The sequence below is a fragment of the Phalacrocorax carbo genome, chromosome 3 (genome assembly GCF_963921805.1).
Source record: "Phalacrocorax carbo chromosome 3, bPhaCar2.1, whole genome shotgun sequence".
NCBI classification, from domain to species: domain Eukaryota; kingdom Metazoa; phylum Chordata; class Aves; order Suliformes; family Phalacrocoracidae; genus Phalacrocorax; species Phalacrocorax carbo.
The window spans coordinates 21,142,225-21,167,924 of record NC_087515.1 but is presented as its reverse complement, the minus strand read 5'-3'; the positions used below and the strand labels follow the sequence as shown (position 1 = coordinate 21,167,924).

Sequence of the window (25,700 nt, the reverse complement as noted above, 5' to 3'; positions counted from 1 at the left end):
AGTATTAAGTATGTAATCATCAGGAAGACCAGCATTTGATGCATACCTTTCTATAAAATAACACAGTAGGGTTCTTCAAATTCCTCTAGACTGCATAATTCTTCTTATGTGCTTACTGTTGAATATTGAGTTTAGTTCATTAGCAGTGATTTGCTTAGGATGGCTTTGGCTGCATAGTTCTTGCCCTTCTGAAGAAAATATTGTAAACATGGTGAAATTCAAATTCTTTATTAGCTAAGGAATATTTTAAGTTGTGCTCAATTAAAAACTATTCTGCTCTAAAGTACTGCTGTCTTAGTAGCAAAAACTATAAAAGTTTACTGAACTAACTTAGTCCTACTCAAATATTAGTGTTACATACATCAAAGATTAAGGAGCCCAAAGAAATGCTTAATACACCTTGTAGTTTAATTAAGCCTTTAATAGGAAGCATTCGGCTTCATTCTTGATGGTAATTTATGATTAGCAGTCTAGATAAAACCAGTTTGTATGTGAGCATATTTCTACACAGAAATTATTGGGGGCTGAATATCATAGCCTGTTATCCCAAAGCTGTATCATGGCTTTAAGTGTCATTTCTTAGGGGGGGAAAAAACATGCAGCTTAACTGGAGAAATAAGAGTCACTACTGGGCAGAAGCAAGTAGGAATGAGGTCCCCTCTTTGTGCAGTGTTCAGTGGTAGAGTATGTATGTTAAGTGTGTTGAGACACTAAATGCTTGCATTTCTTACTTCTGAGAATTGGTGTAGATAGAATTTGGATGAATAGAAGCATATTCTGGTGTAAAATGCTCTTAGCCCAAAGTATCTACCTTTGTGCCAGCCCTACTGTAAGCAACCTGTCTCCAGGCTGAAAGTCATCCTTGTCTAATGAATGTTCTCACATCCTCTGTAGAATAGAATAATTTGGGAGGGGTCAAGCCTCTTGCTTATGGGAAGCATAATGCTTGTCTTCCGGTCTGTTTTTGTGAGTCGGCCACTTCTAAAGGCTATGGGAGTAACCTCAGAAGAGCTGAGGCTCTTGAGCACTTCATCACAGAAGCACCCTGTACCCTCGCAGTTAAGGGCATCTTCTGAAGGCGGGAGACGGTGCTCAAAGGGAATTGTGTTCTGGTCATGCACTCTGTTCATGCCCTAGTCACTGGTGGATTTAAGAAGACGGGTTTAAGCTATTTTGTGCAACTTTGTGAATCTGTGCTGCTTGTGTTTTGGTTTTTTTTTCCTGAAGTTCTTAGATGTGGAAACAACTTTTTTTACTGATAAACTTTAACTTTCTTTAAAGGGCTTTTGCCATGTAGTCTGATACAGTCATTTAGAATGCTTGCTGTCTAGTTCTTTCAAAATATCTCAAGTTCATTAATGATTTAGTGGATGCTGCTTAAGGTGTAATTTCACAATACTCCAAGCAAATCTGAATCCGCAGCAGCTGCTGGTTCTGCATTTATTGCGTTGGCAGTTGTCTGATCCTGCATTTCCTAGGCTATTTCAGGGAGCTCAAGTGGCAGAAGATAATTGACTTTTTCTGGCTTAGTTTGATTCCTTGAACCATCTCTCCTGTTTTGGTGCCTAAGAAGAGCAAACGTTGGGGAAAATACAGGGCTTGCAGCAGTGTAACATTACAGGCATAAAACTTGTGGAACCCCTACAATTCTTCAAACAGTAGCAAAGTATTCCCTCTTTTGAGCAATTTTCTTGCTTGTGACACTTGGTTAGTTGGAAAGCACTGTTTTATGTTTGGAAGAGGTAAGCCATAATGAAATGTTGTCATAGCTCCATCCTTTGATCAGGGGCTTAAAGTTAAGGTCTGCAGTATGTCCCCTTTATCACTCATTCAGCTCATCAGTGTGCTGCCATTAGTTTAAAATCATTGGTGTTACAATAAGGCTTGTATATCCCTCATGCCCCAGACAAAGCTGGCTGTTATCCAGGTTATAGTTCCTTCTACCAGTGTACTGTTGTGGTAACTTTTATAAGATGCGGTGGTTCATAAGATCAAATATGTAGTCCCTGATCCATGAAGGAATTTGGGCATTTGCATCCTGTTCAAAACAATCGTTAGATGCCTAGATGCTTTTCTAGATACACACATCTGAATTGTCTGTTAGTTATCTGCTTATTAGTTATCTGCTACTTTTACATCTTACGTTGAGTTTATGGTTAATTCTATAGAAACTGCTTTTAAAGAAGCATCGTGGCTCTTATTTCAGAGGAGCTGAAATACTTTTGCAACTGAAGGTTGTCGCTTTCATTTTAACTTCTTGTGCATTTTTACATCTAAGCAAGCAAAATGAAGAGCTTACGAATTGCATGTGCTGCACTTGGTGGGTTTAAGCCTTTGTCAAACACTCAAGGAGTGTACTCTCTCATTTGAGCAGGTGAATAAAATTAAACAAATAGCACTGTTAGGTTAGCAAGCATGCAAAAATTATTCCTTCTGTTACTGAATTTAGGGTCTTAAATGCAAGCTAATAAGCTAGATGACTTCTTAAGTACTAGTTTGTGCTGGTGAAGGAAAAGAAAATTCTTTGTTAGCATGAATCTTTAATATGGTGTTTACAGAGTGTACTGAAAGGTCTTTTGACATGCAGGCGTAGCTGTAGTTTAAGCACTTCTATTTAGGAAAAAGTTGTATTCATGAAAAAAATTTATGTACAAATCTGTTGTAAACCGTCCGCAGTAGCTAACTACTTTCTTTGTTACTTTCTAGGAAATACCAAAATAAAGCAGATGTTGTGTCCTGTACTGTTATCTCAAGGTTTTGCAAGTCATTCTCTTATGTGCTTCTTGGCAGCAGGAATGTAAGCTTATTCTTTCAGCACTGAACAAGAACTTTGACAAGGTTGCAGTTACAGGTAAGAACAAATTCTGCCACTTGGAAATTTATGGGAAGGTATAACTGCTTTTACTTTGACTGTGTGTTAATTTGCAATTTTTAATTGACCAAGAATTTAACAGGAATTTCAGAACAGTCTGGATGAAGGGATGGGGTTTTTTTCTTTAAATGCATTTGAATTTTGCTTAATCTTTTTTTAATAGGGAGGAGATGTAACTTAAAGTATAGCTTTTCTCTGCTATAGTACAAAACACTGCTAATAAATGGGGGGGGGAAGTAATTTTTCAACACTTAAATGTGTGCTGACCAAGATTTTGAGGAAGGTATTTTCTCACACAAAAGACACTACAGTGTCAGTGAAAGTCATTAAGTGTTTTGCCACTGTGTTGAGATCAGCTTACTGTCTGTGTGTGGCTTCTTTCCCCACAAAGCCTGTATTTCTTTAAATGTGCTAATTGCAGCAGTAGTGTTTAAGTTTTATTTTAATCAGTTACAGAAAACATCTACGTTTTTGTTACAAGTCTGCTGTAGCTTCAACTCTTGAATCACCTTTTCATGGGTAAAAGTTGATGTCTTCTTCCATGTCACTGAAAATGTTTTGGCTGCTGGTTTTGTATCATAACTTGATCTGACAATTGAGATAACTCTTGTCCCACTGCTCAAGCGCCATCTTCTGAACTCGTGTGTAGGGAACTAAAACTCAGTTTTATTTTACTCTGACTTTAAAAAAAAAAAAATCCATACTACAAAACAATATCAATTTAAAAAAAACCAACCCCACACCACCACAGATACTTGTCATAGAGATTGCATATTTTGGTTTGTATGTTTCTGAACAATTCTCTTTTTAAACAGGGAGTATGTGTTTTGAAGACTATACATGAAATAGCTTTATCGCATATGCTGAATCTGCAGAATTATGAAGAAGTTAAGGCCTTTCAGTCTTGATTTCACATTTTGGTGTCTGACAGGAAGAGTTGCTTGCCTTAGGCTGCACTTGTCAATAGTGGCAGGACAAGAGTCTGGGCTGTTGGTATTAAGCACTCAAATATGCCTTACTCCAAAGCTGGATGATGCATAGGTCAGTGACAGGTTTGTGCTGAGGAGGTGGCATTGATTTTTCTGCTGCTACAATGGAAGAGCATTGCTGCTACAATGTGTTTTGGGGTTTTTTTTTTGTTACTGTCATCCTGATGGAATGTTTGTATTTGATTTGCAGTGATGTAACAGGTGATGAAAAAGGCACGAGTCGTCTTACACTGTGCAAGTCACTAATTTATGTTGAAATGGACCTCTAGCGCTCATTGAGCCCAGCTCTTGTGTGACTTTGTCAGATTTGTGTGTGAATCAACAAGTCACCCCTCAATTATCTAAATAAATGGTTTAGTGTTTTACTGTGGTTTAGCAGACCTGCTACAGAGCACTTATTCTGGTCTTTCAGACCTGTTTAGGAACAATTTATTGATGATATGAATTGGTGATTCGTTGCTGCCCTATTCTCACAAAAATGTGTCTGAAGCTTTTGGTAAACAAACATTGAAAAAGGTAAGAAAAGAAGTTGTCTTAAATGCCTAAATTTAGATTAACGGAGAACTCATTTTTAGTGACATGCTGCTTCATGCTACTGAGTAAAAAAAGTCTTCAGTTTTAATACCAATAATGTATTTGGCTAAACATTGGCTCTCTTTCTTCAAAGTCTTAGGTGCTATTTCATTAATAGAAACCTGGCTGGTGGTGGTTGGATTGACTGAAAAGGAGCAAACTAAATTTAACTCAATATAGTTGGTCTCTTACTGAATTTAAAGAACAAAAAATGGTTCTGCATAGAAATAACTATAAACTTTATTAGGGAAGAATCATTGCTTTGTAGTATCCAAGTGCCACATGTGCATCTGCTTTGAATAGCCCAGTGAAGAAGTGAGAACATGATTATTGGCTACAGGCAAACAGAAGTAATTTCAGTTAATAACATGGAATATTAATCTTGTCATAGTATGGTCAGTAGGGATAAATAAGAGTATAGTGCCGTCTTCTGGGTGGTATAATAATAAAGCCCCACCTCATTGCAGAATTTGAGTTAAGGACAAAACATTACTACAGAGTTAGTAAGTCTGAACAGGTAATATCTGGTTTAACTAAGCAGGGCCATTTCACTTGGATGCCAGTGCATCAAACTCCTACTTCAAGAAAATGGTACAAGAGCATGAATACTGGCTTATACAGAGCTATCTTGGCTCTTACAGAGCCTACATTCTGTTCTCATGGAGGTGCTAGAAGAGAGTCCATTTCCTTTGCACTCTCTGGGCCTAATGTTGTACTTGGTGAACCAGCCTGGGTATTTATATATCACTTTTTGTATGGTTAATATATAATTCAGATAAACTGTTTCTAGATAACAAAGGGGATTGAATTTCCCAGACTTCACAGTGTTTGGAGGAAGTCTTGGTAAAGAAAACCTGAAGTTGTTACCTGGAAAACTAAGATAAGTGACATTTAATGGAGATAGGCTACAGTAGTGTGTTTCTTACTGAGAATGACTCTGCATTCCTCCTCTTCAGTAAGTCCCTAGCCATGGTGCCAAAGTGAACTAAGGGCTGCTTGCTATCAGAAGTCATACTGGCGAGCACAGTATTATATGCAGCTTAAGTAGGAAGAACACTGCATATTGTTTTAAGCTTTCATTTGGTCACAAAACTGGGTGAAGTTGACTTCTGCAACTTATGTAAGAGTGAAACTGCGTTATAAAGGCTTGGTGACTGTAAAAATGCATCAGCCTGGGCAATGATGGCTTTGTACTACATGCTGATTGCAAATCTAGATTGAGTCCACTTTCAAGTTTTCTGTGAAGTTAATCTTGAAAATCTGAGGTATGATCAACTTTGTACCTCCCAAACTGCATTCCAGGAAGATAGGAAGCCCCAGTACAGAAGTGTGCAACTTGTCCGTGAGACACGGACAGTTGCCATATAAGCTGAGCTTGAAGATCTGCAGTTACCTAGCTTTATCCATGTTTGAATAAGGTGCAAGAAAGCAGAATATGAAATGAACCACTGAAAAGACCACGAGCATATATGTTTTTCTGGTGTTAACATACCTAAAAAGGTTATAGCTCTTAACCTAGCTCCTGGTGCTCCTTCCTGTTTTTTCCCCACTGTCTTCCTTGTTACAGCCCCCTTGGATCTGCTGTCTAAGCTGCTGGCTTTTAAACCCACTGCAGTCAAAGTCACTAAGTTTCAGAATACTAAAGCTAGCTTTGGACCTCTTCAGTGAAACAGTTGAAAGAGTAAAGACAAAAATGTCTCAGCCAGCAGTTCTGAAAGAAAAGAAATTGCTGGCACAATGTAGTGGTGTGTAGCTGAGGCAGAGCAGAAGTGATCATGTTTTCAGGTATTGCTACTGACATTGAAAATAGATGTGAATACACAGTAGTAAATTACATCTGAGATTGTTTTGTACCTCCAGACCAGTATAAAGTAGCTGAAGCACATTCTCAAATCTTCATCTCCTTTTTGACTTGCTGGTTTAAATGGGAGGGGATGTTGTGTCTTTTCTTTGGTTTTGTTATTGTTTCTTTTCTCCCAACTGTTGTAACAATAAAGATGCAGAAGTTCATTTCAAAGGTACAGCTGTAGCTCCCAGGCATGTATTCTACCTGATAGTGGGGATAACTGGCAAAATTTTTGAAATTCCTGGTTTAAAAGCCTATTGTGCTTCTTTCATGTCATCCTGGCAGGAAAAGTTTTTGAAAGTATGATCTATATTAAAGCTTTATATTGATACTTAATTTCTTTGTGTCAGTATCTTTTGGTTAGTAGAGTTCCTTCCTGATAGTGACTCCCATGGCAACAGATCAAAACAGATTAAAAACAAAACAAAACCCCTCAAAACAAATAAACCCCATTGAAAGTAAACATGAATGATAATTACTGTCCTTTTATGTAGTTCATTTTTAAGTAAAAAGAAAATATTCAGTTCTCATTCTTAAATTCCAATAATTGTTTTTTGACTCTGCCAGTACTTGTGGCTTTGTAGTTAGAGTAGCTGTTACAGCCAAGCTTCAAGTAGAGCTCTTGCTCAAAAATTTAGTAACTGTTTGCCTAATGTAAATGCGTGTAGTGCCAGCTTTTTTAAGGTCAGTAAGTAAAAAACAGTGCCAAGTTTTCCAAGATGAAAAATAAAGATCTTTAAAGCTGGTTTCGCTCATCACATGAACTTATGTTTGGTATACATACAGTATAAATAGTATAATGTAACTATGGTGATAGTATAATAGCATATTGTAAGTAAACACAAGATTAGTAAAAGATCTTAGTAAAATAATATTCTGTCACTCTCTTGTAAATTGAAGGGTACAGGGAATCTTTATGAATGTCAAAACTATTCAGTGTGTGTAGACATGTGTAATTTGTAGAGTGTGTATGCACATACATACACCTGAGCATGTGTGTAAGGTGGAGACAGAGGAGCTTTCTACCAAGGCTAAGTTTGAATTTTTTACTTAAAGCAGAGAAGTTGTTTCTTCCTGCAGTTTTCCGTAAGCTTTGAAAATGTTTGTCACAGGTATTTTGATTATATTTAACTTATATCTTTAATATCTAGTGCGGCATTTTCTCTGTTGAAATGTCTTTTTTTATAGCAGGAGCACATGTGTTTTGCAAGAGGGAACTTTGGCACTGTTTCTTTTCCACAGTACTGACTTATTAAAAATGACTGGCCCATTGAGTGAATTCTTCTAAGGAAGAAACATTTTATACTAGACTTTTATGACCTAAGCCCAAAAGATTGATGTTGGACCATTCTCATTATATGAAAAGATATGTTATTGCCTTTGGGACTGTTGGCCATAAAGGTATTAGTCTAGTTCTTATGTTCTCTTTGAAACGGACATGTGATCTGAAAATTATTTTATAGTATCTACAAAAACTTTGATTATGGCTTTTAGACCTTTATAAACTAATTATATTTTGGCTGCCTTCATGACAACCAGGAAGTAAATAATTTTGCCTGTTAAATATAAATCTGTATGGAAAGCAGCGTGCTTTTCATTTAAAGTAGTTGCCTGTTTTCCCTTCATGATGTAGCAGAAATCATGGATATCTCTAACTGGGCAAGAACCATTTGGCATTTTATAAGCAGGTCTTGGGGAAAATCAGTGGGTGTGATTGTTTCTCTTTAAACAGAGACATTCAGTCTTCACACAGACCTGATTTTAAGACCCTTTGCTGCTGATCTAATATGAAAAAGAAAGTCTTCACTGTGTAGCTATGGATAAAAAGATACTTACCACGATGTTTTCTTGTGTTTCAGAGGACATGGCTTCTGTCTTCATACCTGCATAACTCAAAAGGGTAGATGTTTTTGGTTTCCTGAGCCAGAATTATTGCTTATGTTCCCTGTATATGAGATAAATGAGATAAGGGCCTCATGTAGGATTTGTATCAGGTAGGAAGCATGAGAGAAGAATATCTTAGGAATTCAGAGAAGCAAGCCTTGGGTTAGGTTTTTGCCCTGGGAAAGGGAGGGATGTCAGCTGTTGTTAGAGACTTTCAGCCCTGAACTGGAAATGGCTTAGCTATTGATTTAAAAAGCAGAGATGAAGAGTATACAGTAGAGAGCTAGGTAGAGCTGCTGCTTTAGCAGTGCATTGCTCAAAATTGGTTTTTTCCATTGCCAGAGAGGGGGAAAAGCCAGTATTTTTTTCCTCTAAAGGCCTTCCAAAAGCCTTTGAGCCTTGGTGATTATTGGCACTTACAGGTGAGTGATGGTTTTTTTAATTGTTGTTATTCTTCCCAGAGATGAGAAGGCTACTGGAAGAAGGGAATTCTAGGTTTCAATTCTTGGTCTGAAGGCTCTATATAGTTTTAGAGAATAGTCTGTGGAACATGGGTAAGAATGAAGGCCATCTCCATTTCCAAGGAAATTCTGGAAATTATAGTCAACAGTCTTGCAGATTTTGAGATTTTCAGCTAATAATCTTACATGAGGTAAATATTTTCGAGAGGTAATTAAATTGTTTTCTCAGGCAAAGGGGTGGATCCAGTTGTTGCCTTCCAACTATGTAATAGGAGAATATAGAGAAGGTAGAGCTACACTATTCCCAGAGATGTGTGATGAAAGACTAAGAGACAAAAGGACACAAGTTGCACTGGTGGGAAACGTGTTTTCATTATGAATGTGGTCAGACATGAACTGGTTGCTCAGAGGCTATGGGATCTCCATCATTGGTAGGGGTTGGAAGGGACCTCTGGAGATTGTCTTGTCCAGGCGCTTGAGCAGGGACACCTAGAGCAGGGGGCACAGGAATGCATCCAGGTGGGTTTTTAATGTCTCCAGGGAAGGAGACTCCACAGCCTCCCTGGGCAGCCTGTTCCACTGCTCTGTCACCCTCACAGGAAAGAAGTTTTTTTTCTCATATTCAGGTGGAACCTGCTGTGTTCCAGCTTGTGCCCATTGCCCCTTGTCCTGTCATTGGGCACTACTGAAAAGAGCCTAGTCCCACCGTCCTGACACCCACCCTTTAGATATTTAAGTGTTGATGAAATCCTCCTTCAGTCTTCTCTTGTCCAGGCTGAACAAACCCAAGTCTCTCAGCCTTTCCTCATAAGTGAGATGTTCCAGTGCCCTGATGATCTCTAGCTCTCTGCTGGGCTTGCCATAGCAGTTCTGTGTCCTTCTTAAACTGGGGGGCCCAAAACTGGACACACCACTCCAAATGTGGTCTCACTAGGGATCTGAACATCCTGAGCCACCTTTGGTGTTGGATATCATGTTGAGTGAACTTTGAGTAGGGTTTTGGACTAGATAAGCTCTAGAGGTCTCTTCCAGCATGAATAGTTCTATGATTCTGTAATTTGTGAACTCTGACCTGACTTAAACAGTCAGATATCTGGGTGCTTGTGTCAAGACTGACTTTTATCTAGCCTAGCATGCTTCAAATAGAGATGGAAACACCAGGTTAGATCTATGATAGGCTTTGCTTTCTGCAGGATTTTTGCAGGTCCGTTTGGTTGAGTCCCACAGTTTGGTTGAGTCCCATTTTTAGGTGCTCAAGTCTGTTTATTGATCTAGCCTGAAATGTTAAAAGAGGGACAAAACTAGATGCAAGTACCAGGGTAGTTTTTCCAGTGGAGCTGTTTTCTTTTTGTAACCTTTCATTTTGGAGAAAACAAGTGGTGTTCTGTTGTGTTTCGGGGTTTTTTTGGTGTTGTGTTGTTTGGTTGACTTTTTTAAAGCTGCTTTGCTAAAAAAGTGAAATTTGGCATGATACCATAAATTTCATTAAAATATCTTCGACTTAATTTGTACATAGGTAAATACACAGCTGAGTTTACTGCAAGAGATAATGTGTTGGCACCATAGGTGTGAAGTTCAAATTACACTTGTGCATCACACATGATAGGAAGATACTGTACTCACCTGTACGCTATGTCATTTGCTTTTTTCTTCAACTTCCTAGTATTTTTAAAATGCTAAAACTTGTTACTGTTAGAAATGAAGTTTTTAAACAGAATAGGTGTTCTTCCATTTCAAGTCGTCTTTGTGCCTCACTGTTACTAACTTTGAGAACCTCAGTTGCAATGAGTCAGTGAAATGACTGTTCTATGCTCACTGAAATGGCTTGACTTTTTTGGCTCATCTTCAAACCAGTTGCTGCCTTATATAGTCTACATAATATAATAGTGATAGAAAGATCTGTGTGTTTGGTGTCTTTTATAGGACCAGCCGTAAGTTGATTACCAAACTTACTGTTTTTTACGGATCAAGTCAATCTCTGCATCCTTTATTAAATGTTTGTAATACTAAGTAGGGTATTTAGAATATCAAGAATATAATCTTGAATAGTATCACCTTTCTTTTCAGGTTCTCTCCAGTACTACCTATGAAATTGGTAAAGCTGAGATGTGAAACGTGCTTTTGGAAGTTTTTTAAACAGGATTTCTTATTTTGTATGTATAAAACAATGCTTAATATTGAGCTCACAAGGTTTTGCAATTAGATAGGGTTTGATCTTTTTCCTTAGTCATAGAATTTCTTCCACACTTGATATTTAAGAACATAAGGACATCCTCTATTTAAAGGAATCTCATAGAAGTCTGGAGTGTTGGATGATTTCTGTCATTTTGGCAGCATTTCAGTTGTGTATTACATTTTACCAGTAAGAATGTTTTTGTGTGCTTTTAAAGTAGCTTTATATTGTGTGTAACTTGTGAATGAGTGGTCATCAGCCATTAAAATCATTTCAAGAATCTGCTTTACTGATTTTAGGTGAACTATTAAACTACATGGAACTTGTTCAGCTCTTAACTGACAATATCAGTTGCTGAGAGCACTAAGAGCAGTTGTTTGTGGTCATGTGTGACACTGCCTTGCTTTGCTTTTATGACACCATTTGACACTGATATATATTTTTTTTTCCCAAAGCAAAATCAGAGAAAGGGTTGTGAAAAGCATTTTGGCTGTGTATCTTGCTAAGTAATGAATACCTCGTTTCTGTTGCTGTGTTCCTTCTACTGATTTGCAGTTCTGGTTTAACCCCAGCCAGCAACTAGGCACCACACAGCTGCTCGCTCACTCCACCCCCCGGTGGGATGGGGTAGAGAACTGGAAGAGTAAATGTGAGAACTTGTGGGTTGAGACAGTTTAATAAAAGCTGTGCACCCAAGCAAAGCAAAACAAGGAATTCACAGAATCACAGGGTGGTAGGGGTTGGAAGGGACCTCTGGAGATCATCTTGTCCAACCCCCCTGCTTGAGTAAGTACACCTAGAGCAGGGGGCACAGGTGGGTTTTGAATATTTCCAGAGATGGAGACTCCACGACCTCTCTGGGCAGCCTGTGCCACTGCTCTAGCACCTGGACAGCAAAGGAGTTTTTCCTCATATTCAGGTGGAACTTCCCATGTTCCAACTTGTGCCCATTGCCCCTCGTCCTGTTGTTGGGCACCACTGAAGAGTCCAGCGCCTTCCTCCTGACACCCACCCTTCAGATATTTATAAGCATTGATGGGATCCCCCCTCAGCCTTCTCTTGCCCAGGCTGAACAAACCCAAGTCTCTCAGCCTTTCCTCACAAGGGAGATGCTCCAGTCCCCTGATCATCTTGTTAGCTCTCCACTGGACTTACTCAAGCAGTTCCCTGTCTTTCGTGAGCGCGCGGGCCCAGAACTGGACACAGCACTCCAGATGTGGCCTCACTGGGGCAGAGTGGAGGGGGAGGATAACCTCCCTCACCCTGCTGGCCGCACTGCTTTGAATGCATCCCAGGATACCGCTGGCCTCTTCAGCCACAAGGGCACAGTGCTGGCTCACAGTCAGCTTGCTGTACACCAGCACTCCCAGGTCCTTCTCAGCAGAGCTGCTTTCCAGCAGGTCAACCTCCAACCTGTACCGGCGTGTGGGGTTGTTCATCTGCAGGTGCAGGATGTACTTGCTCTTCTTGAATTTTATCAGGTTCTCCTCAGCCCAGCTCTCCAGCCTGTCCAGGTCATTCACTAGTAGTGAATTCATTCACTCCTTGCCATGGGCAGGCAGGTGTTCAGCCATCTACAGGCATGCAGGGCTCTATCATGCATAATGGTTATTTGGGAAGACAAACCCCCATAACTCTGAACATCCCCCAGTTCCTTGTTCTTCCCCCAGCTTTATATGCTGAGCATGATGACATATGGTGTGGGATATCTCTTTAGTCAATTGGGTTCAGCTGTCCCAGCTGTGTCCCCTCCTAACTCCTTGTGCACCCCCAGCCTACTCGCTGGTGTGGTGGAGTGAGAAGCAGAGAAGGCCTTGACTCTGTGTAAGCGCTGCTCAGCAGTAACAAACACATCCCTGTGTTATCAACACTGTTTCCAGCACAAATCCAAAACACAGCCTCCACAATACTGTGCAGAAAATTAACTGTCCCAGCCAAAAACAGCACAGCAGCATTGAAAGTATTATTTTCAGATAAAGAAGGAAAGAAAAATAATGATGCAAATAATTGTGGGCAGAATGTAACTTACTACTTTCACTTGCAAATTACATACCGAGTGAAGCTTACAATGAATAACATAAGTTTGTGTAGTCATTCTATCTTAATCTTTGCTATCCCAGGTAATATGATTGGAAGGCAGTGGATGGTGACTACAGAGATAAAGAATAAAGATAATATTTGTGGTTTCTTGTGCGTGAAATTCTTTAGATAATATCATAAAATTGAACTGATTGGGAAGGTGAGTGAAGCTTAGGATGGATAATTTGTGGTTAAAAGGGCTTAATTACTTTTTGAATTTGTTAAAAGTACAGAAAGTATTTTGAGAATGTTAGATGTGGGTTTGAAGACATTCTGCACCTTGCTTTTTTCTATTAAATGTGCCATAAGCTGTGAAATCAGTACTTCTGATTTTGCTTTATACAATCCAGTTTCAGGACTTGTTTATATGGAGTAAAATAAAATTGGCAGCAACCTTTGAGCATGTTCTCTTAATAATTCGGTTTTGCTATAGATTCTGCAGCTGAGGATGTGTACCTTGTACACGGAATGCCCATTTTGGAGAGTGTAAAAGGCTCAGGACACTTTTTAATGGCTAGTTAAGACAACTTACTAAGTACAAGACTTGTGTTATAACATCAGACTTCTTGATAGCAGAATAGGAGTACATAGAAACAACTAACACAAGTGTAGAGTTCCCTAATAAATGAGTAATGATCACCAGTCTTGGTAGTATCTCATAGCTGACCTAGAAGGGGTAATTGCGCAGTGTTAGCATATATACTGTCCATGCAAAACCTCAGTTTCTAGCTGAATGTTTAAAAGAATCATCTTTAGTAAATCTTATAAATGTGCAATCTCACTAGTGTTTTATTCCATGTCAGAACAGATAATTTGAGACTTGTAATTAGACCATAGCATAGTCCTGGAACATGAGAGTTGTTTAAAATCTGGCATTTCTCAGTTGATTTGAGCTAGTCAGGTGCTTTCTTTCTGCTTTTTTCAAAGAAAAAGTACATCAAGTTACATGATGTTCAGTCTCTTACACAAAAGGCACAGTGTGGTTCTGTAATGTTAGTAGCATCTGAATCAAAAGGCCATTAAAACTGAATTAAGGACAGGCAGTGAAATTAGACCAAAAAGTAAACCAGATATGGAGTTGTTGCAATATTTGGGGAAGCTTGTCTAAATTTGTCCTGAAGTAAGAGTGGGAGATATATTTCAAAAAAGGTATAACTGGTAAGCAAACTGTTGGGGACTGCGGAATGTTAGAGATGCTTGGCACTTCATGCAGAAGTTTGGATTGTCTAGAGGAAAGTCCTAAGGTTTACCCTAAAAAAGGAGGTGGGGTGCAGAACCTAACTGTAATCTCTTCCTCATTGCATTGTACTATTATCTCTCCTATCAGAGTAAGCTGTGTATGCTGAGAATGCGTTTAGATGAGGAGAATGGCAGAAGTAAGGATTTCTTAACCTCTTTTTCTGACCCGATAACTCTTAAACCAGAACTAGATTATCATGACTCTGCAGGCTTGGTGGATACTAGTGTGTCAGAGACCAAGTGACTGCTCAGAATCAGTCATGGCAGAATTCTCTCAAAATCCTTTCGAATGAAGGATCTGGAAAAATCCTTCGATTTTTCACATTCAGTCACTAAGGGTTTCATGGGCAGTCATTTTTAGCATGATCGGAGTTGTGGTATCTGAGTTTCTGAAGTTTTCAGAACAGTACTATGGAATCTGTAGATTAAAGAATGTATTCTCTGCTGACTTCATAAAGTGCAAGGTAGACTATTACGGGAGAGGAAGTCAGAAGTCCTCTAAAGCTTCAACATAGGTTACTCACCTTTTACCTGCAAGCTTGCTCTCTGGATATGTTTGTTATATATTTTGAAGTAGGTCTCCAGATATTGAAGAACAACTGCTTCTCTGTAGATTTTCTTCACATAGGTAGCTCATATCTCTTGTAACTGGATACGTATTAAAATCAAGATCAATGCAATTAAGATCAATAAAGTTAAAATCACATGTAAACACAGGAACATCTTTTTAGGTATGGTAAAAATTGAAATGTTGTTTTACAAAGGACTATATAATTAAGAGAATCCTGTGGGTTTTCTTGGATCAAAGTGGGATTTGTCTTCTTGCTTCCTTTGTTAGATTATCTAAGGTCCCCTACTGTCACTTTTGCCATCCTTTACAAGAATACAGTAGCAGCACAGTATGTGCAAGTCTAATTAGACTAGTTGATTCTTATTTATGAAGTATTAGGTTTTCTTCATGCCACAATAAAACTGGAAAGAGAATAGGAGTAATAGGGTGGTTTTTCCAGCATGAATTAGCTTCTGCAGAGAATGACAAAATTGGCAGGGCTGCACAGGTAAGTGAACTACTCTGCCTTCATATGGAGAGTGTTTATTTTGATGAAGTAGCTCTTTAAAGATGAACCACCTCACCAAAAATGCAAATGGGTCTGTAAGTTCACACCTCATTCATGTAATTTATAAATTACTTTCCCCCCCATTATAGTTCTTGACTTCTGTGCATCTGCATGCTTTATCACTTGTTTGTAAGGAAACAACACAGGAGAGGGAGACCAAAGCTTATATGGAGTGGTGGTTTTATAAATAAGGCTTTTCTTCTGTTTTCCAGATTCAATATTGCATAAACATGGGTGCATTTTTGGATAAACCAAAAACTGAAAAACATAATGCTCATGGTGCAGGGAATGGCTTGCGTTATGGCCTCAGCAGTATGCAGGGATGGAGAGTGGAGATGGAAGATGCTCACACAGCTGTTGTAGGTATTCCCCACGGCTTAGAGGACTGGTCCTTTTTTGCTGTCTACGATGGTCACGCAGGATCTCGTGTTGCAAATTATTGCTCCATGCACTTATTAGAACACATCACTAATAATGAAGACTTTAGAGCGACAGAAAAACCTGGATCTGCTCTTGAACCTTCAGTGGAAAATGTCAAGAGTGGAATCAGAACTGGCTTTTTGAAAATTGATGAGTATATGCGCAATTTCTCAGACCTCAGAAACGGGATGGACAGAAGTGGTTCAACAGCAGTGGGAGTTATGATTTCACCTGAGCATGTATACTTTATCAATTGTGGTGACTCACGTGCTGTTCTCTATAGGAATGGACAAGTCTGTTTTTCAACACAGGATCACAAACCTTGCAACCCAAGGGAGAAAGAGCGAATCCAGAATGCAGGAGGCAGTGTAATGATACAGCGTGTTAATGGTTCATTGGCAGTTTCTCGAGCTCTGGGGGACTATGACTACAAATGTGTTGATGGTAAAGGCCCTACAGAACAACTTGTTTCTCCAGAGCCTGAGGTTTGTGAAATTTTAAGGGCAGAAGAAGATGAGTTTATCATCTTGGCTTGTGATGGAATCTGGGATGTAATGAGCAATGAAGAGCTCTGTGAATTTGTTAAGTCTAGACTTGAAGTATCAGATGACCTGGAAAAAGTGTGCAATTGGGTAGTGGACACTTGTTTACATAAGGTATGTAACTGTTTTCTCCAAGTAGCTGTTCTAAAATTATTTTCTGTTTAGATGGGTACAGCGTTAACAGCAGTTCCTGGCCTACTCTTCCCCTTCTCCCTCTTCCTTCCCTCAAACTTGTGTACCCGTTTGACTATATGCTCGCTGAAGAATATACAGCCTTATCGTTTATGCCTGGAGAGGTGATAGCATTTGCAAAAATAAAGGTTTGTTATTTTCTCAAATAATGCTTGCATATAGTTCCAGCTCTAAGCTTTCTTTCCAAATACAAAATATTTTAAATGAATAAATTCTCTGCAAGGTATTTTGTGTGGGGTTTTTTTGTTCTTTCAAGTTGGGCAGTGTTCGTATCCTTTGCATCAAACTGGTGTTTGTACTATCTCCCCTTCAAGGTGTGGTTTGCCTGTTGTCTGAAGTGGTGTCTTCCACTCATTGCTGTAGCTTAGATCGAGAAGCACTACTTTTGCAGCTGAGCTTGCTTGTGCTCCACAAATTTAGAGTTTGTTTGGAGCAACTCCAGGTCAGTCTACAAATGCTTCATAGATATAACCTTCCCAGCATTCCCTGAAAAGTGCAACTCCTACTAGTGCAAATAGAGTTTCTTCATTAGGCCACAGACCAAACATGAAATTTGGGGGGAAATATTAAAATTCAGAATTCTAACACTAAAGGGTAAGTAACTTTTTCAGGAATAGAGGTGTGTTCCAGCATATACTATACGTTGTATGGTTGGTTTAAATGCCATGGCTTTTTTGACCAAGCACTTGACAAATCTTGTTAAAGGATGGTCACTCTAGTATACTTTCAGTAAAACTGAGCCCTGACCTTGTGTGTGTTTTATGAATTCAGATCCTGGATCTCTGCAGTTTGTAACGATATTAGAACGTTGTCCTCTGTCTTCAGGATGTCAATTGTACCACATCATAACAACTGCCGTAAAAGATACGTGTCCATGTATGCTTGGTATGAAAGGGAACATAGAATAACTCCTGAGTACTTCTGAACGAAGTTATTCTAAAGTCAAATTCCCGCTTAATTTCTTCAGGAGAAGGAGTAATTGTGATAGATCATAGGAACTATCCAGTAGGTTGGGTTCATGCAGAAACATGCAGTGACTAATGGCACCTAAATTTCTACAAAAAAAAAAATTGACCTTGACTTCGAACCAGGAGTTTAAATTATGGCCCTGTGGGATCTTCTAAGAGACTTAGGCACTGTGTTTTTAAATTTAGCTATGGATTATAATTTTGAAAATTAAATATGAGCAGGAAAGCGGTATCAGAGTTTACTAGTGAAGAACTGGCATTAAAGTAGGTATCTGAAAAAGCTGTTGGCTGGTGTTGCTGTGACATAAGTGATAGTCTAAGATCAGCTTGGTCATACTAAAGGAATTAATATTTTGCACTTTTCAAGTTGCTATTTATGACACAGATGCATTCTGATAAACAGATTTTAATGAATGTAATATCTTAGGTGAATGCTCTCAAACTGAGGTAAATTAGTAGCTGGAGCTAGCTATTCTTGTAGTCTAGGATAAGTATTCTGCATTTTGTTTTGCAACGAGTTGTTTAACTTGGCTTAAGGTAATGTTAAATGGCTATGTAATTTCTGATCTGTTTTCTTGATACTATTTTTAAATGTTGACATGTAAATAAATCCATTAAATATTTTAAACTTCAAGACTTAATGTGCAATAGTCAGTAAGATGAATTCTAGTAAGTAGTTTCGCTGGGAAACGTAGAGGTTCTTATTAATCAAAATGCAGTTTTGTTGCAAGGCTTCTTTTTTAGCAAGTATATCTTTAGTACTGTATTTGGAACAAGTAATAATGTGACTAGAATACAAAAAATGAAAGACAACTAAAGATCCTAACTCTTCTCCTTTCTTTGTCATGTAGGGGAGTCGCGATAACATGAGTATCGTACTAGTTTGTTTTTCAAATGCTCCTAAGGTCTCAGATGAGGCAGTGAAAAAAGATGCTGAGTTGGATAAGTACTTAGAATCACGGGTTGAAGGTAAGAAATCAATTTTGTTCATTAGAAATGCTGTCATAACCTTCTTGAGCATGAAAACAGAAACCCTGAAAGCCATGATGCCGATAATACGTTGGGTCAAATTCGGGCCTGGTTACAACTCAACTTCTGTGTGTCAGGAAAAATGTTTTAAGCCCTGTGGTTAGTTTATCCTGGTATTCCACAAGTGTTTTCTTAATGTGAGCTTTAGGTTTTTACCTCTATTTTTAAAGGTCAAAATGCAACCACGGACCTTGCAGAGTGTTATATCAGCTCAGTAAAATGTGGTATTGCTATTGCTTATAAAATATCGTTAAAAGGGATACTTGTGGTACTTGCTTTTTGGAAAGCTTTTGACAAAAAGCTGTATCGGGTTTTCATGAAGGGGCAACTTATCCATCTAACTATCTAAACTTTTTAACTGCCTATTTACACAGCTGTGAGTCACATTCACACCAACCACTGTTTAAAATGCATTTTTGAAAACTTAACAGAGTATAAATGATCTCTATCTATATATGATAGATATAAAATACCTATGAATACAAGAGCCTTAAATTATCCCTTTGAATTCTGAGTGCTTACCAAGTGTATGTATGAAAAAAAAAAAAAAAATTCTAGAACTTTCATGGAGGACTACACTTAATTCCTAACCAGTTTCATTTAGTCACTGATCTTATAACTCTCTCTACTTATCCAAAAGGTTGAATTCAGCTTCTTCCCTTAAGCAGAAACAGTGAAAATTAACTTGAATAAGAATGAAAGACTTGCCCATGTATATTTATTGCTTTTCTGCAGCATTAATAATGTTAGAAAAACTGACATTTGAAGCAGGCTTTCAAACTGTTGCTTCTATTTTAAATCAGTTATCACTGGTAAGGCTGTTCTAAGGTCTGATGACAGCTCTATGTAGTGGCCTCCTGGTCTCTTCAATCTTAATTGTTCTAGTGATCCAGCTACAGCTCAGTTTTGGTAGAATTGACTGAAGTTGAGGGGTGATATTAAAGGCTTGCCTTTTTTGTAATATTGTTCTTATGTTGGCACAGGTTTTTGCAGATGCATCCCAGGCGTGAAAATAACTGAGTTCTTGGAACAGTTTGTCGTGCTGTTACAAATGTTGCTAGGATAATACTGTGAAGTAGCATCACTGGAGAGAAGCAGTCATCAGAGGCTTTTAAAGCCTTGTTGTTACGATTCTTTAAACTTCTGTAATCTCATCAGAAGAGTACTGAAGTGCTGTCACCTGCTTACAGTGATGCAACTTATTAACCCATTTGCTGGAGCTATCAGTTACAGCAACAGTATTCAAGGAAGGAAAGGGTTTACTGAAGACAAAGCTGGCTGAGATAATTTGTACCGTTTCTTGACTTGTTTCAGGCCTGGACTATAATATTCTGATCACTAGATCCAAGTTTAACTGTGCTTCATGAAGAGGCGATCTCTTTATAGATGGATAATGAGTTGTGTAGTCTTCTTAGATGTGTTCGTTCCAGGTGCTGAGACCAGTGGTTTAGGTTTATACTACAGTATTGCTGTCCTGATGGTGATTTTCTGTGTTCATATTGAAAAATATAATATTGGAAATCTACAGGATTTATCAGAGTTCCATGAAAGTCATTTTAAATTTGGGTGCCAAGATGTTTGGAACTTTGCAGGTCTGAACCAGCATGAGGCTACCATCTTGGGACTGCAACAACGTCTCCATGACATAAGCCTTAGCTCTGGCTGCTGACTACCTGAGCATTTTTTATGAAAGAAGGTGTGACTGACCAAATTTTCTCAACATGGACCTGGAAACTTTCCAGGCATCCAGGATTCCAGCACTGCCACATAGAAGATAGATGCTACTTCTGTTTTTCCTGTTAGTTTTGGTTTATTTGAATATCTGCTGTAATGGATACTGAAAGGACTGATTGGATGTGCTTTCATTAGCAAGTAGCTTATATCCAAATAAGTAGCACTAGGTATAAGTAAGAAGTAATCTGTAGATCCGAGGAGATCAAGAATCTTCTGAGTGTACAATAGCAAAAATACCACAGCTAACCAGTCATAACTTCTTAACACTAATTCAGTGTAAAATGTGACAGTGACATGGAAATATACCTGCTTGCCACTGTAAGCTGGTTGCTGTGGACAACTTAGTTTTGCCACTTCGGTATCAAAAATTCTCAAACTTATTTTAATGCTAGAAATGACACTGTAGACATTTCAACATTAAATTTTTCATGTGTGTGAAAAGCTGTGAAAATTACTCATGTTCTTTGTCTAGATATCTTTTTTTAATTGCGCTCATAAGCAAATGAGGTAAACTGAGAAATTTTTTGTTTGTGTCAGTGTCCCAGTAATCTAGATAGTTGATGTAACAAACCTTACCGTTAAATATATATAAGAAGGCCCTCAGGCCACGATACAAGTTCTCTGAATGTGCTGGTGTTGTGTGATGTCTTTCCCTCTTGTTTAAATGGGATCTAAGTTGAAATGGCTTGCATATTTGTAGTCTCTCTTGAGATTAGAGAGAGCTAATGGTCACTACAAATGGTAACTCTAGGCATGTTTCTCAGAACTTGGCTTACATCCCAGGCTTCCTAGATGACACTAGTTAAGATAAATACCTATTATCTTCCTGTGTCTGAGTATAGAAGCTGTTAATAGGCTCTGGGCGAGTGCCAGGAGCAGTTACCTTCACTGACTGATGGCAGTCAGTGTGCACACAGTGGTTAAAGGTTAGTATTCCCAGCTTCTTGGTGGCTCCACTCTCAATTAGCAAATAGGTGAAAAATGTATGGAACTGCAGTGTATTTTATTGTTTTCATAAGTGAATGTTAAGAATATTTAATAGAAAAGCTGTCAAATAACTTTGGATCAGAGTGACTGGATTAACTGAGAATGACATGCTCAAGCAGGGGGGTTGGGTGAGATGATTTCCAGAGGTCCTTTCCAACCCCTACCATTCTGTGACATAGGAAGCACTACTAGCTAGTAACAATGCAGTGTTGTAGCATAAATGAGTTACTACTTTATTGTATCAAAACAACTTCTTTAGCAGAAATGTATTTAACATGTTTAACAAATACTACATGCACCAAAAACAAGTGGAGAGTCTGTAGCCTCAACTGATGCAAAGCCATTCCAAATGTAACTCAAAATTATTAAGCTTAAGCGCTCAAGAGAAATGAGTTGCTTCAGCTCTACTTGGTTTTTTTTCTGCATGAGTTTCATGTGTCATTCTGTGTCCTGCTAATTGGACAGAGTGCAAGGTCTTTAAATGTCAAGTATTTAGCACAGAATGAGAGTTAGCATATTTGAGGAAAATCTGTCAATAAGTGGAGAAAATAAAGGAAACAGACTTCAGAACAACTTGAAATATTTACCTGTTTTATAACAGATTTTTGCATTCAAAATAAATTCTATGGAATTGTTCTTTTGACACCGCCTCCTTAATTAAAAGAGTTGTTGGACTGCAATTTTTACCTTACATTTGTGCTTTAAGTATTGTTAGTTCAGAAATGATACAGGGAAGCTTTAAACAAATGTTTCAAACCACTAAGCAGCATGGGGAGAATTGTTTGGAAAGATGTTGGATTATTTTTAAAAAGTAGTCCGATGGAAAGTATTTCTGCTCACTACCTAAAACTATACACTTTAAAAAAAAAAAAGGGGGGGGGGGATGATCTCAGGTATTGGAGTAGTAAGGAAAAGTTTTGGAAGGTGGAAACATCTTTTTGATCAGGTAAGGACAACTGCCATAATCTAATTTTGCTTATGTCTTTAGACTAAGTGTAGTCTGGAAAACAGTGCATAAAAGAGCTGTACCTGAAAGGTTTAAACTGCCTTTAATCCTAAAAACTTAAAGCCTGTTAGAAAAGTTGTGATGTTGATATGGATTTGGTTGTATCTTCTAGTCATTTTCAAAGTACAGAAGTTGTATCTCTTTAGATGTATTCTAAATAGAGTTTACACCTCAGGATAATCTTGTTCAGGGAAGTATATTTGTTATAATTTATTTATAGTTCTGATGTGTTTTGTGAATGTGTGTTGTGAATGGTAAGCTAGGCAGCTAAGTCCAAGAATCTGTTCAGTTACAGCAAGAGACTGTATAAGTGAGAATCTGTAGTAGACTTACTAATGTTTAAGCTACTGGACTAGATGATGACTGTTCCTTTCAAAAGGCAAATAATGGGCTTTATTTATGTTAAATTATTGTGTGCAACAATGTTTCTTTATCTGTTAAAGAATTAACAGTTCACAAGTTATGTGCAGTTGGTTGATAGCCAATAACAATTTTATTTACATATGTAGTAAAAATATTCTGAAAAGACCAGCTTGTCGTAGAACTACTAAGCTGCAAAGATGAAGATGTCAAAAATACAAGCTATGAGTCCTTAGATACTCTTGTCTTTCAGCAAGTGACTAACTTATATTAGGGCAGCCTTGGCACTTAGTATAAAATCCTTTGCTTCAGGAGTCCCAATTTTAGTTTGATCAGTGATATTTGTTCTTAATGAATGTGCACTGTTCAATATGGAACACTTTTCTGTTCTCTTGTGGACCTTAAATTTCAAGCTGACTGGACTAACCCATCAAACCTTTTAGACAACAGGTTTTTTCACTGCTACGCTTGCGCACTTTAAGCTCTGGCTTGGGGAGAAAGGCATTGTTTGAGGCATGCTTTTTGTTTTTAAAAATAAAAAAAAAATCAGTGTTCAAAAGCAGTTGAATACTTACACATGTAACATTTGTAGTCTGTCTTTGTGCATTCCTACGTTGAATGCTGAGATCCTCTGTGTTTGTACAATGGGTTGAGCTAGTAGTTCGAGATGATCTTTCTGGAGTTATTAATCAAAATAGAATTATTGTTTTAATACCAAAACAGGGTTTTTGAATGGTTATTAAAAAAATAAATTCAGCAAGTGTTAGTTCAGAGATTTCTGGTGGAAGAACTGTATACCAAGGCCCTCGTGCTAGTTTGGGTCTTGAGGTTGACAGAGTGTGTATAACTGCATTCCAAAGCTGCCTATTCAAGAGTATTCTGAAATACTTGTGAGGTTGTAGTCAGTAGCTTGTGACTGAGCCATTCATGATGATGAGCACAGCTGTGCTTCTGTTTTGAGTCACTTAACTGGTTAATTTCCAAAGTAATGCAGGTGTTGGACAACAGTTAAGTTATGCTAGGTCAGTCTTGTCTTACTGCCACTTTCAGATGCTACTTTCTATTCTCTGTTTTCTGAGATCTGAAGTTTGGTCACAGGAAGAGAAAACTAGGCACAGAGATCAAGTCAATTCTCTGACCTGTTTCAGTTTATTTGAAAGGGTGTATCAGATGTGCAGTTAAAAAAAAAAAACCTTCCCCCCCCCGCCCCGAAAAAAAACCAAACACAACAGAACACCACAGAACACTGATCCCCCGAATCATAACTAGGGGCACATGTTATATGTAGGCTTAAACAGTCTCAATAGTAGATGAAATCTCAGTTAATACAGTGAGTTGGATGGTGCATTTTACATATGCAAAATATATACTGTATATAAAACTGATTTGTCATAGTCTTATAGCTGGAAATCAAAGGAGATGCCGGAACATAGGAAACTGGTAAAAATGTCAAGTAGTGGAATTAAATTATATAAAATTGAAAAAATTTTTGTCTGAATTTTTGAAATTAAGTCTGAGTTAAATAGTTAAACTTTTTGTGATAACTGTTTTAGGAGTAAAGTAGAAGACCTCGTAGTGGACTTCCATGGATTTGCATGTGTGATAATGTCAGGAAATTATTCTTTAAGTGTCTGCATTATATTAACAATGCAGGTGTAGAAGTTTCTACAATCATGTTTTGCAGATTCAAGGAAAAAATTAATTGCAGGGTTATTCTTAACATCATAGAGATGAAGGTGAAAGTGTTGTAAATGCCTATAAATCTGTTTGTGAAAACATTTGGTTTCTTTCTCTAGTGGCCTTTGTCAAACAAATACGCAGTGTGTATCTGCTAACTGATGTGTAATGAAATAAGGTCATGTTTGGTCATTTGCTTTGTTCTCAGATATCCTATTAGGAAGCTTTTTTTTAAGGGAGAGAACATGTTCTGGATGAAATTATTCACCCTAGTTTCAGGAAAAGAAAAAGGAGATAGTCAGTTTCACCAGAATTCCTGGTTTGGCAATTTCTAGATATGAAGAGATGCTCATGGTTCAGTTCAGCACTCCTTGTGAAGTGGTTATGCAGTATCAAATAGAAGTTTCCAGTAAGAAGAAATATACAGCAATCCTTAGTTGTCATTGCTTTAATTCCCTTTTAAGAAGATACAAAAATCTTGTAGTATTAGTTAGTAATCACTTAATTCTGTAGCCTTTCTGCTTCTTAATTTTTGCTATTTGTCTGCTTTTAGTATGTACAGAACCAGATGTGCTCTTGGTATAAAAAGCAGTATATACATTTCCTATCAGATGTGACTCAGCAAAATTATAGTGGTAGTCTACTTCTAACTAGGTAGAACTGCACAAATGGAGGCAATGTATAAAAGGACTTGTAGCTGATTTGTGTGAATGTGTACAGAAGTAGTGACCAAAATCCTAAGATTCAAGCATACGTATTCAGCTGTCATTTCCTTTGGCCGTGATTCATTCATAATGGATGTATGTATGGTAATATGCATAAAGTTTCATGGAAGAATGTTTAACCTCTTCTAGTAGTAGTATACCTAGCTTATTCATTGCAGAGATTGTATGGTGCTGACTTAAAATTGGGCCTTGGAAGCATAGCACCTTATTTGTTACAGGGTAGTAAAACTATTTTTAAAAGAGAATTGCTTTTGGGGGGGCTTTCCTATAGATCACCCTGATACAAAGTAATCAAGTACCTTGCAAGCACTTTGTTTTCAGTAGTCCTGAGTGAAGCCTGCATACCACTTGCTTTCTAGATAGGTGATAAACATCAAGAGGTTTAAATACCAGGAAACTTGGGATGCAGTGTTTAAAGTAGGTAATCAATGTGCTTTTCTACTAACTTAAGAAACTGACGTTGTAGCTGCTTCTAGCTTTAACTGCAGGCTCCAAATCAGGCATCCAGAATATAATAAATTTATTGTAAGAAATTTAAGTGATCTGTTTGCCTTTGGATAGTAGCCAAGATACAGACTGACTGACGGTTGTTTTTTTGTTTCTGGTGGTTTTTCTAGTATGATATTTGAGAGGATTCATTCTTCTTAATTCTTTAGCTCAAACAAAGAATTTTTATCTAGAACCATGTCTACAGGAAACGCCCTTCCATTCCTTAATTTAATTCATTTTCAGGAAAAAAAAAATCTTAAAAATACATGACATGCATACAACTACAATTTGTAGTTAACTTAGTGAACCTTTTTCTGCTGTGGTGGTAGCTGAATGA

At 37.9% G+C, this 25,700-nt stretch overlaps 1 protein-coding gene across 6 annotated transcripts in view; it reads left to right on the top strand.

Moving 5' to 3' along the window:
• Nucleotides 1-25,700, top strand: part of PPM1B (protein phosphatase, Mg2+/Mn2+ dependent 1B) — a 64,014-nt gene that overhangs the window by 23,769 nt on the left and 14,545 nt on the right. For 5 of the 6 annotated variants that reach the window (XM_064446099.1, XM_064446094.1, XM_064446096.1 and 2 more), the window contains 3 exons: nucleotides 2,707-2,851; nucleotides 15,447-16,310; nucleotides 18,208-18,325. In XM_064446099.1, the coding sequence (XP_064302169.1) occupies nucleotides 15,465-16,310; nucleotides 18,208-18,325 (964 nt within the window). In that variant the 5' untranslated portion in view covers nucleotides 2,707-2,851; nucleotides 15,447-15,464. The remainder of the gene's footprint in view (nucleotides 1-2,706; nucleotides 2,852-15,446; nucleotides 16,311-18,207; nucleotides 18,326-25,700) is intronic. The other variant, XM_064446098.1, reaches the window with a different exon arrangement.